The sequence below is a fragment of the Narcine bancroftii genome, chromosome 8 (genome assembly GCF_036971445.1).
Source record: "Narcine bancroftii isolate sNarBan1 chromosome 8, sNarBan1.hap1, whole genome shotgun sequence".
Lineage (NCBI taxonomy): Eukaryota > Metazoa > Chordata > Chondrichthyes > Torpediniformes > Narcinidae > Narcine > Narcine bancroftii.
Window position 1 is genome coordinate 8,702,067 of NC_091476.1, and position 17,107 is coordinate 8,719,173.

The 17,107-nt window shown below is 40.7% G+C and overlaps 1 protein-coding gene and 1 long non-coding RNA gene across 6 annotated transcripts in view; one reads left to right on the plus strand and one right to left on the minus strand.

Annotated features, from left to right (window-relative positions):
- Nucleotides 1–469: 469 nt before the first annotated feature.
- Nucleotides 470–3,485, minus strand: LOC138740338 (uncharacterized). Its single transcript, XR_011342841.1, has 2 exons — nt 2,747–3,485; nt 470–757 (listed from the first exon to the last, which is right to left on the minus strand). It is a non-coding gene; the product is annotated as an uncharacterized lncRNA (long non-coding RNA).
- Nucleotides 3,200–17,107, plus strand: part of LOC138740337 (transmembrane protein 164) — a 96,068-nt gene continuing 82,160 nt past the window's right edge. For 3 of the 5 annotated variants that reach the window (XR_011342839.1, XR_011342840.1, XM_069892846.1), the window contains exon 1: nt 3,346–4,045. Coding sequence is in view for 2 of the 5 variants with exons in the window: in XM_069892846.1 (XP_069748947.1) it covers nt 3,698–4,045 (348 nt within the window). In the remaining 3 variants the exon portion in view is untranslated. The other 2 variants (XM_069892848.1, XM_069892847.1) reach the window with 2 other exon arrangements.

Genomic DNA, 17,107 nt, shown 5'->3' on the forward strand with positions numbered 1-17,107 from the left:
TTCGGTGAGAGTGACCACAACTCCCTGAGCTTCAGCATAGCTATGGACAAGGATAAAAGCAGACAAAATGGGAAAGCGTTAAAGTGGGAAAATATTTAATTGGGGAAGAGCTAATTACGATGGGATGAGGCAGGAATTGGGGAGAATAAAGTGGAAACAGATTTTCACGGAAGAAAGCACAGAAGTAATATGGAGGATGTTTAGGGACCACCTTTGCTGGGTTCAGGTTAGGTTTGTCCCACTGAAACAGAGAAAAGATGGCAGGAAAAAGGAACCATAGTTGACAAAATAGATGAGGCAGCTGGTTAAGGAAGAAGGAAGCCGACATTAGATTTAGGAAGCAGGAAACAGGAAAGAATCACAGGAATTACAGTGCCCTCCATAATGTTTATGACAAAGACCCTTTTTTCCCTTTATTTTCCCCTGTGTTCCACAGTTTTAAATTTGTAATCAAACAATTCACATATAATTAAAGTATACATTCCAGATTTTATTCAAGATTATTTGTATACATTTTGATTTGACCATGTGGAAAATTACATCACTTTTTATACATAGACAACTCCGTAATGTTTGAGACATTTGGCTTCACAGGTGTTTGTGAGTACTTGGGTATGTTCAATTGCTTCAATAGTACAAGTGTGAAAGAGCTAGGTTTGTTTCTAAGCTTTTGGTCACTTTTGGAGTCTGTAGTTGTCATTTTTCCACCTGAGGACCAGAGTTGTGCCAAATTAAAGTCAAAGAAGCCATTATGAGGCTGAAAGACAAGGATAAGACAGTAAGAGACATTGCCCAAACCATAGGATTATCAAAATCAACAGCTTGGAACATCATTAAGAAGAGCATACTGATGAGCTCAGTAATCACTAAGGGACTGGTATTCCAAGGAAGACTTTCACATGCTGATGACAAAAGAATTGTCATCATAACAAAGAAAAGTTCCCAAATATATGCCTGACAGATTAGAAACACTCTTCAGGAGGCAGGTATGGATATGTAAATAACCACTATCCACAGGAGACTTCATGAACAGAAATAAAGAGGCTACACTGCAAGATGCAAACCATTAGTTTGCCACAGAAAGGATGGCCAGATTACAGTATGCCAAGTATTTAAAAGAGGCTGAGAATTCTGGAAAAGGTCTTGTTGCCAAATGAAACAAAGATTAACTTGTATCAGAGTGATGGCAAGGGCAAAGCATTGAACTGTAAAAGTAACAGCCCAAGTTTGAAAGCAAAATACCTTTGCCATGGTTTGCATCTTGCAATGTAGTCTCTGTATTTCTGTTCACAAAGTCTTCTGTGGACAGTTGCCATTGACATATCCACACCTGCCCCCTGAAGTGTACTTCTGATCTGGCAGATGTTTGTTTGTGGATTTTCTTTCATTATGAAGTCTTCCTTAGAATTGGCTATGATCTTTGAGTCATCCTTGGCCACAGGGGAGGTTGTCAGGGGATTAGAGAATGGCAAATGTAGTCCCCTTATTTAAAAAAAGGTAATAGGGAGAATCCTGAATAGCATAGATCGGCGAGTCTTACGTCAGTGATGTGCAAACTATTGGCGAAAATTCTTAAGGCTAGAATTTATGAACATTTGGAGAAGTACAGCCTACTCAGGGATAGTCAGCATGGTTTTGTGAGGGGAAGGTTGTGCCTCATGAGGCTAATTGAATTTTTTGAAGCGGTAACTAAAATTGATGAAGGTAGGGTGAGAGATATGGTCCATATGAATTTTAGTAAGGCATTTGACAAATCCCCAATTGTTCAGATTGTTATGAGGCATGGGATCCATGGAACCTTGGCTGTATGGATAAAATATAGACTTGCATGTAGAAAGCAAAGAGTAGAAGTGGACAGAAATTATTTTGCCTGGAGGCCAGTAACCAGTGCTGGGAACCCCTGCTCTTTGTAATTTTTATAAATGACCTAGACGAAGAAGCGGAAGGATGGGTAAGTTTGTGCATGATACAAAGATTGGAGGAGTTGTTGCAGTTTACAAAAGGATAGAGACAGAATGTAGAGTTGGGCAAAAAGATTTCAATCTTAATAAGTGTGAGGTGATGCAGAAAGTTGAGAACATGGTTCTCAATTGGGTTCGGAGGTGTCTGCAGTGAGAGAGATGCGGGGTAGATTGTTGCTCCAATCTCCCCTTTTCCTTAGTGTGCTGTTGGATCTTAATAGCCAAGTTTTCCCATCTTTCTCCTATCCCATTGGTGACAGATTCTCTCTTACCGTGGCAACTGCAGCCCAACTGGCAAATCTCTCAGTTGTGAGTCAGGAAGCTCGAGATTATGACCACCCCCAGACATTTGAACAGATAATTAAAATATCAAGGGAGCGTTGCGAGATCTAAATATTGGCTTTCCAGTGAATGTAGAGACCTTGTTGCACTATTCAAAGATTATAGCCATTATACAATATCTAAATAACAGATACATTTATTCGATACTTTTGTGTCCCCCCCCCCCCCCGAACGTTAACAGTGACCATGAGTCAATTTGATACATTTCGTGGCGAAAAGCGTCTTGGTTTCTGCGAACACGATTTCGCGTTCTAAACATCTTTTTTTTGAAAAGGAAATAGCACTGAAGAAATTGCAATTCTCGACTCTACGATATTTACAAAACATCTGTGTATTTCCGTGTCCGCTCCCTTATCTTAGTGTTCCCCCCCTTTATTCGGATCTTATTCAGTTGTGATTGTAAGATAATCACCAGAGAGGTCCATGAACTCGTGTTGACTCACCTGTTGAACGTTTCCACGATCTATTTGCTGTGCGTTTTAATGGATTAATGAACATTGTCCATCGAACCCGGCCAATTTCGTGGAAGCAAATTGCATTGCAAAAGGGGCCATTATTAAAGAAACCCAACAGCGGGACTCCTTGATATGTTTCCACAAAATAATATGCAAATTCAAAACCTATTTTCTTTCCAGGCAACATTTCCCCTCTGCACAAGAGGATTGAATGGTGGTTGGAAATGGATCCAAACAAAATTGATCCATCGAGATGGAATGTATTTTACAACAGCGTTAACATCTGTTACTGAAAACGTGAAATGGAGATTTGGGGTTGATATTCGGCAAATGGAAACACGCCTTGGGTTCTGGCTCGATTATATTTGGCCTGAGAGGAAATGAGCACATTTGACGAATGGTCTTCTGATTCGCTTGCCCCACTCTTCTTTTTAAAGGGAAAGAAAGCACCAAGGCAGGAACGGGTCCTCGCTCAACCAGCCCCAGTGAATGGCAGCGTTCTCCCTCCCCGGTCTCAGCGAAGCAGCTCAATCCCGGGACCGCGCACCACGGCGTGGCCCTTTTAAAGGTTGGAGGCGAGCATCATTGGTCAACGTCCAAAGTGGGTGGGAAAGGAGTCTGGATGAGCCAACCCCCTTTCAGATCAGTTGAGCCGCTCGTGTTTCTGTGCCGGGAAATGTGCTGGCAAGTTTTTGACAAAGGCGCGGGCTGTGGTTGGATGGGATGTTTTTACACACACAGGCGCGTGGAAGGGATGGGAAACAAGCAGGCGAACTAGAGAGAGCGCCTCGCAACACCCCATCATTCGAGATTTCAAAAGCACCAGCAGCTCGGTGCACCTGAAGGGGAACGGGGAAGGGGGCTAGGCCTCCCTCCAAAGTTCATGTTCCTGCACCAAAACGAACCTTGTCATCTGCCGAGCACGACGCGAAGAGGACCATGTCTCGGTACAACGTGTGCACGCTGCTGGACTGGGCTTACGGGGGGGTGGACCCCCAGTTCGCAGGGAACGGGGGAGCCGAGTGCGCAGCTTTCCTGCCCCCGAGGCAGCGCTGGCTGGAGAGTATCGCCTTCGTCACCATCTCTCTGCTGGAGATGGCCGTGGCCGCCCGCAAAATCAGGCAGCAGGAACTGAGAACTGAACCCCAGCAGAAACCCGACACCCTGGGCAAGAACCTGCTCCTGGTCGCCTTGTGCCTGACCTTTGGCGTTGAAGTTGGATTTAAATTTGCCACCAAAACTTTAATTTATCTGCTGAATCCGTGCCATGTGGTCACCGTGTTACAGGTAGGGAACTGCAGTATCTCCAGGATGAGGTGAATTCCTGCTTGGTGATCCGGTGAAACAACTCCCAATTTGCTGAGTGTGTTTAAATGGAATACATTTTGCATCTGAAGCAATGGCCTCTGAAGGGATTGGTCTTCAAAGTCGTAAAACATTATGGGGGCGATCAGACAGGTGCTATATAAATGCAGACAAGATGTTGAGGTGCCAAGCCTACTCCGGCAAGGCTTCTCAACTCTTCTTCGTCTACATCGGACTGCCTCATGCACCCTTGATGAGCTCGCCAACTTCTTTCACTTTGTTGCCAACTTTCACCCCGACCTCAGATTCACTCTGTCCATCTCCAACAGCACTGCCCCTTGCTCTCTTGGGCTCCGTTGCGGGAGACCAGCTTTCCCGCAAACAATTTTTACCTTCTCATTTTTAAAAGGTTCATTCACCTTTATGAATGTTGAGTTTCTCCAGCATTGAGCTTTTACTTAAATCATGGTGTCCACAGACTTTCGCCTTTTCCTCCTGGACAAGCTGTGCGATCTCCCTAGCTGTCGAAAACCCGGGTGACTCTGCCCTTGGGGAATTGTGCGCAGTCCTGGTCACCAAGGGTGCAATGATCATTTTGTTTTTAGGTGCAGGAGCTCCCCAAAAACAGCGATAAGGAGGTGCCTAGAGCCGGATGCCGGAGTCGCACTCACCGGCAGCACTGCAGCCCTGCTGGTTACCCAGCTCAAGAAAAGATATTGTTAAATGGACGGGGTGCAGGAAAGATTCACCAGAAAATTACTGTGACTGGAGAGACTGGATAAGTTGGGACTTTTTTTCTTCCCCAAGAACTGGGGAAGCCTGCGAGGAGGGGAAAGAGTCTTAAAGAGGCTTATGAAATCATGAGGGACATGGGTAGCCATAGACCTCTTCTCGGGGTCAAAAAAATAGAGGGTGTCGATTAACGGTGAGAGAGGCAAGATTGAAAAGGGAGACCGGTGGAACAGGTTTGTAGACATAGGGAATGGATGAGCTGCCAGAGGAAACGGGTGCAAAAGGAATGCTTAAAAAACTTTTAGAAAGACATGAATAAGAACAGTTTAGAAGAATATTTGCCAAACACAGGCACATGGGACTAGCTTGGGTAGACAACTTGTTTGATGTGGACAGGTTGGGCCAAAGACCCTATTTCTAAAAGCAGAAAAAAGCTGAGGTCAGTCAGCAAGTAAGAATTTAATTGCCTAAATACAATGTATATGACAATAAACTTTATCATTATCATTTGTAGAAAAGAGTTGCTGTTTCAGATGAAGATCCTATGCCTGAATTTGGAAAGATGGAACAAGTTAGTTTCAAATTGTAGAGGAGGTGTGGGAATGATGGATAGGCCAGAGGGAATATCTCTGATTGGTTGCATCTACACAATGACAGAGTTGTAAGTTGCATTTACACTTCTTCTCCTTCCACCATCCCGGAACCCAAACAGACTTCCCTGTGAAACAACAGTTCTCATTCACTTCTTTCAACCTACTGCACTGCATTTGGTGATCACAATGTGGTTTACTCCATGTTGAAAGTACCAGTAAAGAATTACTGAGGAACTCAGAGATGAGAGCTGAATTTGGCCATTTTGCTCATTGAGTCATCGAGACTTGTTGAATTGGGCTAATGTATTTTTCTTTTCAAACTTATTTTCCTGCCTTCTCGCCATAATCTTTGGAACCCTGACTAATCGAGACCCCATCAATTGAGTTAAATATGAAAGAATATGTTGAGCTTCTAGCTTCCTACACTTTATCCCATTCCTTTCCTGTACATGGTGTTTTGCAGTTTATAATTAAACCCAGTGTAAGCTTGAAGAATAACATGTCATTTGCTGTCTGTACTTGAAGCTTCCTAATTTAATATTGAATTCAATAACTTGAGGTGATTTGCTTTATATGCAGAAGAACTGGCCAATTTTTGTGTTCATATGTCTGAAATATCACTTTAGTTTCTCCCAGCAGTTTGAGTACTGCTCTAGATCCCAGCATCTGCCAATTTTCTTTTTTACATCTGCTTTTACACTCTGAATTATGCAGTAGTATGGCTGGACTTGGTGGGGGTGGGGAGGAGGTGAGAATCCCTATATCTATCACCTTGCAAATTCAGCATTTCATCTTGATCTTACACTCCCTCACTCACCCCCTTCTCCTTTGGCTTTCCCTCTGTCTCTCTCGCCTCCTTCTCCCTCGGCTTTCACCCTCTTCCCTTTCCTCTCCCTCGCTCTCTACCTCTCCTTTGACTGTTAGTTTGCTCTTTATTTATTACTGAATATTTATTTTCTGTATTTGCAGACAGTTTGTTTACATTTTTTCTTTTGTATAGATTTCTTTCTTCTTGAACACAGTTATCAGTTACTGATAATTAGTAAATTCTGCCTTGACCACAGGAAAATTAATCTCCGGGTTGTATGTGTCAAAGTATGTACTGGCAGGGATTTCCATACTTTTCAAAATACTGCCTTAAAATTGTGTCTGTTCATCTGAAAGGGCAGATTGGAGTCTCAGTTTAGTTCCTGATGGCATCTTTAGTATGGCATTTCCTTAGTGTAGTAAAATATTGAAGGACATAGGAATTAATAGGCTTTAATCTGAAATATGTTATGGTTAATATAGATTGGAATGGAGAATGCTATTTTATTAGATGACAAATGAACTTCAAGGATAACCTAGATCTGATACTGTTTTGTACCTCCCAAATTTTTAAAAATATTTTTGATTTTCCAAGACTCACAAACATCCAAAACAGTACAATTTCTCAACAATGATATATTACATTCAGAATCCATTTCTACCCACCCCCTCCCTTCCCTCCCATACACTAATACAACAAGGAAAAGATTATGTAAATTAAACATAAAGAACCAAAAATCTATAGAGTCACAGACCCTTAAAGGAACCAAATATAAACCCAAAGTAACATAAAGTAAAATGAAAAAGATACGAAAATGAGCATGTTGTCTGCACCCCGACCCACTTCATTTTTCTTCATTGATCCACTATTAGTACAGATTTTTACTTTTCTTTTACTTAGAAAGGGTGTAACTATATCTCCGTACCTATATGTTTCAGATAAGGTTGCCATATCCTCACAAATATGTCATATTTTCTCCTTAAATTGTATGTGATTTTCTCCAGGGGAATACAACTCTGTATCTCCGTATTCCATTGTATAACGTTTAGTTGGGTGTTGGACTTTCATGTGACTGCTATACACTTCCTGGCTACTGCAAACTGAATTTGGTATCTGGTCAGTTTAAAATTCATATCCATAATGTTTCCCAGAAGGTAAAATTCCAGATCCTGTGGAAAATCCACCTTTTGTAATTATTTTTTGACCCCCAGGTTCTCCCAGAAGGATCTCACCTTTGTACACAGCCAGGTTAAGTGGATAAAGGTTGACCTGCCAAATTCTTAACACAAACTGTGTTATTGGTTTTGGAAAACTATTATTGGTCAGCAAGTGTCCAAGATTGTAAATGTTTGCATCTGCTCACCTCTTAGTTTTAATCAAGATAAAAAGAACAAGTACAGTAGTACCGAGGTTCCCAGGCACTTGGCCCGGGGAACTGAAGGTGACAAAGGCTGGGAGTAGTGACTGAAGACAGCACTCATGTAAGAAAATGAGTAATGTGGAAGGCTTTGGGAAGATCGTTCCAGAGTGCAGAACTGAAACAACTTGAGAGCATGTTGTGTGCTGAAAAGAAAAGATTAGTTTTGGATTGGTGTCCATATAATAGCAGAATAGAGAGTATTCATGGTCATGAACAGTCCTAAATATTGATGAGGCTTTTGTTGTATTAAGGAAGGAGTTGATGAAATTCTGTAATGGCATTAGCACTAAAATGGTGGTGTTTTGGATGATTCTGATTCTGTCAGGTGTAATTCAGTGATTGGCAAAGGATAGGAAAAAAAAGGAAATAACTTGTGTTCTTATCAGTGGAAGAGGAACAAGTTAATGGTTCAGGTCAGGACTGCTCTGACAAAAGGCCATTCACCTGCCCAAATTATTCTGCATGCAGTTTTGATAATTTCCCCCTTTTTACCTGAGGCTTCCAGCACATTCAATAGTTCTCTTTGTCACCTTCAGACTTGATTATTACTACAAAACCAGTGCTAGGGGAGAGTTTAATTGGAAGTGGGGATATTGGTAGATCAAAATAAATATAGTAGTTAGAACATAGAATTTGCAGATCTGATTGTGGTCAAACAGGATCCATTTGATGCAACAACCATCTGCAAGAAGTAGTATTGTGCCACATCGGATGTTTAGCACATTGTTTTTCCATGTTATTAACTACAGAAGTGGTTTAGGCCAGTGGTTAAATTATTGAACTAATAACTAAAATCTGAACTAGGGACAAGTATTTGAATCCCACTGAAGGGAATTCAGATAGTTAAATAACAATGGAGTTGAAATAGATTTATTGTCAGAGTACATACATAACATCACATGCATTCCTGAGATTCATTTTTCCTGAGGGTGAGGCAGAATTATCACTTATTGACAGTGGGGAAAAAAACGGACTTAACATTCTCATGTAAACAAACTGCGATACAGAGGGGAAAAAAAAAATGCAAAAGTAAGAAACCTTAAATGAGTCTCTGATTGAGTTTGTTGTTGAGGAGTCTGATGGTGGTGGGTGGGTGGGGGGGGGGGGCAGCTGCTCCTGTACCTGGTGGAGAGAGTATTGTGGTATCCTGATGGTAACAGTGAGAACAGAGCGTGCGATGGGTGGTGTGGATCCCTGAGGATTGCTGCTGCTCTCCGACGGCAGTGTGCCCTTGAGGTGTTCTCAATGGTGGGGAGGGTTTTGCCTCTCGTGTCCTGGGCTGTGCCCACTACCTTTTGCAGGGCTTGCTAATGGTAACCATAGATGTCATTGCTGAATCCTGGCTTTATTTGTTTCCGGACCTACGGACAGTTTGAGAACAATTGGGGACATACATTAAAATATCACTTTGCAAATATTATCCTTGTCCTGTGAATAAATAAGCAAGGTATTAGCTTATATAAAAGATGATGTAGATATACACTCATTGTATTTCTGCCTGCTTTTGGTCACAGGAACTTGAAAGCAAAAGAGAGTGCATGCAAGGAAGCAAAAATTAATGGGAAGATAGACTTGGAAGTGTTTAAAAACATATTGGAGTTCTTTGAGTAGGTGACAAGCAGCCTGGACTCCTCATGCAGGATAGCCTGAAGATAAACCTGCAGGTTGAGAGTTTGGTGAAGAAGGCAAATGCAATGCTGGCCTTCATTTCAAGAGGAAGAGCAAGGATGTGATGTTGAGACTTTATAAGGCATGAGTGAGATCTCATGGTGTATTGTGAGCAGTTTTGTGGTCTTCAATTAAGAAAGGACATGCTGAAGTTGGAGAGGGTTCAAAGGAGGTTCAGAAGGATGATTCTGGAAACAAAAGGGTTATCATATGAAGAAAGTTTGACAGCTCTTGGCCTGTTTTCATTGGAATTTGGGAGAATGAGGGGAATCTTATTGAAACATTTTGAATGTTGAAAGATGTGGACAGAGTTTGAAAGGTTGTTTTCCTTGGTGGAAGAATCTAGGTCAAGAGGGCACAACTTCACGATTAAAGGGCATGCTCTTAGAACCGATGCGGAGGAATTTCTTTAGCCAGAGGGGGGTAAATCTGTGGAATTTGTTGCCACAGGCAGTTATGGAGGCCAGATCATTGGGTGTATTTTAGGCAAAGATTGAAAAATTCTTGATTAACCAGAGCATTAAAGGTTATGGGGTGAATGCCGGGCCGGGGGGCTAAGTGGGGAAAATGGATCAGCTCATGATTAAATGGTGAGGCAGACTCGATGGGCTGAATAGCCTATTTCTGGTCCTATGTTATGGTCTTGTGGCTTAACTTGATGTTAGCTGGATACTTTGGGGATTCTCTCAGGAAGTGTCAAATTCGCAAACTTAATCCTGCTCTAAGCCTAATGCTCACACGTGCATCCTTTCTAACATAGAACTGTATTGAAATCGGGCATGGATCAATGGAGTTATTTCTGTTACGTTTCTTGGTTTTTGATTCATTGTGTCGAGCATTGGCATGCCAACAAAATTAAACCAAGTTAGTCAAACAAGAAAGCCCACTGACTCTGGGTCAAAAGTCATACAAAGTGCTGGAGAAACTCAGCAAGTTATGCAGCATCCCACATGAAGTAAAGGGTAACCAACATTTCAGTCCTGATCCCTTCATTAAGATATGTGCAAAAGACAGGTCGTCCCCTGAATTAAAAATGGTGGAGGGAGATGGGGGTGGGGGTGGAACGAAGAGGGGAGCAGTAAGGTAGTGGGAGGAGCATAGGCTAATAAATAAGAGGTCATGAGTGGATGCAGATTGAAGGGTAGAAGAATAAAAAGCCAAGAAGTAATGGGAGGGAGGGTAGCTCTTTGATAGGAAAGTGGAGAAAAGGAGATGGAGGGATAAGGAAAGGGAGAGTCTCTGGGGTGGGGGTGGGGGTAGGGGTTAGCAGAAATTGGTGGTCTATTATGATGCCATCCAGAAAGAATACAAGGTGTTCTTCCAATTTATGGGTATCCTTGGTTTGGCAGTACATGAGGCCATGGATAGACATGTCAGTGTAGGAATGTTGTGTGGAATTTCACTGTTACATTCTAATGTAAATATGAAACATTGTTTATTTTTTGATAGATATTGTGTCAACCTATTTATTCCTTAAAAAAAGTACATAACCCTCGATTTTACTTCCATCCCAGAGTCTCTGAAATGCCCCTTATATTTCAGCCTCCACCACCATCCCAGAACATCTCTGCATTTAAAAAAAACTTACCCCTGACCTGCTGAACTTTTACACCATTTTCTGTTTTATTTCAGATTTCCAGTATCTACATTTTTAAAATATTAATTTCTAGTTTGGCAGCAGAAACTGCACTTGTCCTTTTTAAAAGAAAAAAAGCTGAGGCTTGTTTTGAAGGAAATGTGTGTTTTGTGAACAAACCTGCATAGACTTAAAGCAAACAATTAGAAAGATAAACAAATTGAAATTCACAATTATTTGGTGAAATACTTGGAGCATCAGAGTAAGGAAGTTTTGCTGCAGTTGTACAGCGAAAGTAGGTGTTAGCACATTTACTGTGCTGTGCAGTTCCTTGTTCTCCTTGCCTATGAAAGGATGTATTAACCTGGAGGGAATGCAGTGAAGGTTTACAGGACTGATTTCTGGGTGGAAAATGTAAATGGAAGCCCAACGTGAGCCCTGGTTGGATTCACATTGGCTGTGGTTGGGTTGGATTTTAATTTTGTACCTGAGCAGACCTCCACTATAAAGAGTGAATCAAGTGGACCTGGAGCTTTATTCAGGTGCAAATTTTAAACCTGACCTGACCATGGCCAATCTGAATCCATTGAGCCGGAGGATGAATATTTTTTCTCCTTGCCCAACCTAATATTTGCAGGATCTTGAGCCTGGACATTGATACTGATATTCACATCAGTAAATATTGCTGAGCTTGGGTGAAGCCCCTTTCTCACCCACCATGAGTGGATATTAGTGCCTGACCAGCACATGGATGTCAATGTGAGGCTGTATTGTAGCACAGCAAAACTCCCTGGAGGTCAATGTGAGGCAGTAGCGTGGCAAAGTTCCCTGGATTTCCAGGTAACTTTTCCTGCCAAATATCACAGCATGTTACTGATAATATTGTTCATGACATCAACATCAAGACATGTCCTTTACATTCTGTCAATTCCCTGACTATGTTAAACCAATCCTGCAGCCTCTATGACTGTAACTATTCTGAGATACACGACTGAGCAAAGTCAGGACAGGACATTCCGAATGTAAAGTGAAAATAGAAAGTGCTTGAAATACTCACAGGTCAGGCAGCATATGTGGAGAGTGGAACAGAATGAGTGTTTCTGATGAATGACCCTTCATCACTTTATGACTTCAGCCTGCTTGTATTAGTAGAACTGATGCCCAGTCTAATTTGTTCCTGAATATGTCCGGTTCCAGTTAGGAAGCTAAATTCTTACAAGGTTTGTGTTTAACATTTAGAGGATCTTCTTGACCTATATACTTTGATATTATCCAAAATGAGCAAAGAATCTAACGAGCAAAGAAATAATAAATGATCATGACAGGGAATTTGCACCTTTTCTCCCACTGTGGGTCTGGAGACAACATGTTCTGGGAATTGGGGGATGAGGTGGGGGGTGGGGTGATGGTGCCGAGAAAGCTCAGACAGAAAACATATTTTAAATTCAAATACTGCATAAAACTCAATATATTTTTATGAAACTTTAATTTTAAGGATTTGAGTATGCACTAATTAACAAAAAACCCTTAGATATTTAAGATTGAATTAATGTTAAAATATTGAGCCAAAATTCCCAGGATGCAATTAGCACAATGCTGTTAGAGCAGCAGTCGGGACCAGGATTTGAATACCATGATGTCTTTAAGGTGTTTGTACATTCTCCCTGTGTCTACATGGGTTTTCCCCAGGGGCTCCAGTTTTCTCCCGCCGTTCAAAATGTACCGGGGGTTGTAAGTTAATCGGGTGTAATTGGGCAGCACGGACTCGTGGGCCGAAATGGCCTCTCATTGTGCTGTGTGTCTAAATTAAATTAAAATTTAAAAAAAAACTCCTGAATCTATTTATCACGCCAAACAATAAAAGTGATGGGTGAAGCAAGGAAAAATGTGGCAACCAGACTGTCTGTTCTGTGTTAAATGCGTGTGAAGAACTGGACAAGTCTAGTTGATAAATTAGCTGGGCTTATCTAGTTAATTGCAGGCACAAACAACAGGTGCAGAATGGGGATGGAATGAACATCAATGTTATTCATTTCTATCCTGTTAACTTATGAGGAACCTAGTAAATTGAAAATATGGATCGGATCCCAAGGAATAAGATTGGAGCATGTTTTATGTGCTCTGGTATTTGGACCCTGTCAGTGATATAGCTTGGCCATCCATTATTAAATGTATGCATTAAAATACATTATTCATGGTGTCTGCAGAGTTGCTTTTTATTTCCAGGCCTTCTTAAAAGTTACTGAAGTACCTGTTTTCTAATATTAATAAGTAGGATGGCATAGTAGCAATTTTAATGGACTAGTCATCCAGTCGTCTGTGCCAAATTCAAATTCTATCATGGAATAGAGAGTTTTCAATTTGGTTGCTTGAAAAAAACATTTGATGCTTTGAGGGAAGAAAAGCGGAGATAGAGACTGTCATAAATAGTTTATTAATGAGAGAAGGAGACTTGCTGCCTATGGCCACATCATGCATTCATTATAATGGTAGACTTTTAATTTTCATATGAAATTTACAATGAAAATAGGCTGTAAAGTTTTGGGATGAGGTCCCACACCCTTCCTGTGGAGTCAGGAAAGGGCAATGAATACTGGCTTTGCTAGGAAGGGTCAAATTATGAGAATTCATTCAAAGAAAATAATCCTTCTGTATATTTTTCATTTTCAAATTGGAGAAGTTTATACTCTCCTGGATAGAGGTGCAATGATATAATGGTGCAGAATGCTGGCACATGGATATGTCCGTTTATTGTCACATTGAATCCCAAACTTGTCCTTGCCAATACCCACACATAGAGCAGTCCAGATGTGGATGGTTGACAGTGAGCAAGAGTCAGAAATGTGCCTGATCTAGCTTCGTTGTGGGTCTTTTAAAGCTGATTAAACCACAACAATTGAGGTCAGCTCATTTAGTATGGATCAGGGATTAATCCTCAACCTTCTCCGTCAGTTCTCTGCTTTCTGCTTCAAAAGATATTTAAAAAGCCCTCTCTTGAAGTACCATGATTTTTATGCTAATGTATAAAACAAAGCACTTTGAAATTAATATTATTCATTTGGAATGTGCAGGATTTTAAAAAGCTGCGTGTGACTGAGTAAACGACTTTGACTGAACTTCAATTTGACAACGTCTGATCACTTTCTCGTTCTTCATTTCACACTGTGACCCAGTTGCTACACAACCAATATATATAGTCAACCCCCACCCACCCCTCACGTAAAATTCTACTATGTAATTAATTTCCATCCACTAGCTCAGTTCAATATTGGACACAGGCTGTGTTTCCCTTGAGCAGGAGAAAAGGAGCCTTTGTCCATGATAAAGGATTTGGATTAATGACATGCACCTGGGTAACTTCCATAAGATCATTTGAAAGGCATTTTGAAGACAGCGTATAATAAGTGAAATGACCCATGGGGAAAGCCATCAGCAATAACGTACGCAATGTACGCAACATCGATTCAGGAAGATCACTTGCAGATGCAGATAAAAACAAAGGTGATGCATGCACGAGTGCCACTGGGAGGTGGTATTGTGGGCCTCAACAAATGTACCAAGTACCCATTAAATGCAGTCTAACATCTTATACTACACTGCTTCTGGTTACTTGTGAAGGAGTAAGGAGACAGAACATCTATGACCAAAATTAATATTTTCAATTTTGTCAATATTCTTGAAAATTTGAACAAGTATATGAACATGTGCTATCACTGGTGGTTCAGTTAATACGGTGATGCTCTGATTTCAAGTGAGGGTTTCCAGGACAATGAGGTGAGCTTCCTTTAACAAAAATAAACCTGACAAAGTGTTGATAATGAAGTGGAAGAGGAGCAAAAAAATATGCTGAAGTGAAGCATGGTTTAAAAGTTCATGAAAGGTCTGTTTGTAAGTGTATTTGTCAAGACTGTTCTAATCTTTTTGAAAGCATTTGTGAATATGGAAATCAAGTCAACATTCCTTATTGAAATATGGGTCTGATTGAAAATAACCTTTTCTGTTTATTTTTCTTTCAAAAGAAATTTGTGCACTTCTTGAATATTTGTTGATTGCTGGAAATTTACTTTCTGTGAAAGTGATTGAAATGATGTATTAAAAAGTATTTTCAACTTTTGTACATTCATTTTAGTTTGTCTTCCAAAATATTTGTGGTGAATCCTATGAACCTTTTGCTTGCAGTGAAGTTCAGACCATGTACTCTTTGTTTATATGCACTGAAATATAATTCTGATAGGGAGGGATTACTTCCAGCCTATTTGTTCTAGCTTCTCTTAATGGGGAAGCATGCAGTGAATTGTTTTCAGCTCCCTCGGATCATCTCAGCCAGTGTGTTTTGAGGTATTGAGACTTTCGAGTCGGCTGGGGAATGGGCCTGAATGCTTTAAGCATGGCATTGCCTTGAATCAAATACATTTCCATCAGACATCAAATAATGGCAAAACTATAATGTTACATTTGTCTTTTTTTTTAAAGAGTTGGCCAATCTTGATATTTATTTTGGTATTTTATGTGCTGTTAGACTTGCCCTATTTCAACAAGAAAATATTTATTTTGAAACTAGCTTAAAAACACTGGGTGTGAAAAGTAGTATTTTTGCAGTGTATTGTGTTCATAAACAAGAGTACAACAGGGACATAATTAATAAAATAAAATAAAACTTGTTTTATACAAATATTTTAAGTGCTCTTGAAAAAAACACAAATGCTGGAGAAACTCAGCAGGTCAATGCCTTTATGTAGCAAAGGTAAAGATACATCACAACATTTCGGGCTTGAGCCCTTCGTTAGTCTTATGTTCTCTATTAAATGGTCATTTTGACTCCCAGCATATCAGCACAGTGTGTTCTTTTCATGCCAGCTAATAGAAGTTATCTCGAGCTACTTTTTATGCAGTATGAAGTGGTACAAATCAAGGAGTGATCCTGTTTTTAATAAGAGCATGAGCCCAATATTAAAACAAAATAACTACTCTTGTCCACCAGTACCAGCATTAGTCTCAGATATTTATCGCTCGTAATTGAAGGTGGTTGAGGACAGGTGGGGGACACTGAATTTCTATAAATTTCCTAGCACCACCTCACTTGTAAACCTTCAGATATTGGGTTGGGTTGCAGGAAAAATCCTTAGTTTGATATCTTCTGAAAGTGTCACAAGCCCAAACAATTTACTTGTTCTGTTTTTATATATCACAATTAATAACAAACTAAAGATATTTGAGTAAAGGATTGCAATGGATCAACTGCTGTAAAAGCTGCATCACTCTGGAGGTTTTCAAATGTTCTGGGATATTGCAGTGCATGTGTACAGGCATCATTTGGGTAAAGACCAGAGCTCTCTTTTTTACAATCTAATGAGGATTGGCATGCAGAATCAGGCAAAAGCAGAAATTAAAGCTTTAATGTTATTGTAATGATAGAGTGCTTGTGACCCTCCAAAACACTAGACGTTGTCAGAGACTAGTTTGTTGCAGTTTGTTGGATTCGAAATGGATGCGCTTGGATATTGGTGCTTGGAGATTTGATTGTGCTTTATGCATGCTGCAGTCAGATGTTATTGAACTGGATTTGCATGTTTTTGTGGAGGGAAATGTGTCATCCACAGTTAAAATCATTCAGTTTGGGGCTGCTTGGTGACTTGGGACTCATCTGGTTCAGGTAACCAGATGAGACCCAGGCTTTGGTCCAGAGCTGGGGATATAAGGAGAAACTGGAGGGTGGGGGAAACAGGATCAATAAATGGACCTTGGAAAGAGCTTTCAATGGAATCTGGGATCATGAGACAGAACTGATAAGGGTGTAGTGGGAAGGTAGGTAAAGTGTTGGTTGGCCTCCGACGTATTATTAATCATCATTGAGGTAGAATGGAGATGAGGGCTTGTATTGGGGTCAGAGTACGATTGCAGAGTGACAGGGCTTAAGAAACACAAGAACATAATAGGAGCCGAAGTTGGCCAAATGGCCCGTCATGCCTGCTCTGCCATTCAGTGTGATCATGGCAGATCTGATGATAGGCTCATCTCCACCTACCTCCCTTTTTCACCATATCCCTTAATTCCCCTACTATGTAGGAATCTATTCAATCTTGTCTTAAGTATATTTACCTCCTCTGTTCCAGTGGGCAGAGAATTCCAGATTCACCACCCTCTTGGAAAAGCAGTGCCTCCTCATCTCTGTTCCAAATTTACTACCCTGAATCCCTAGTTCTGGTCTCCCCTACCAATGCAAACAATTTGTCTACCTCAAACTTAT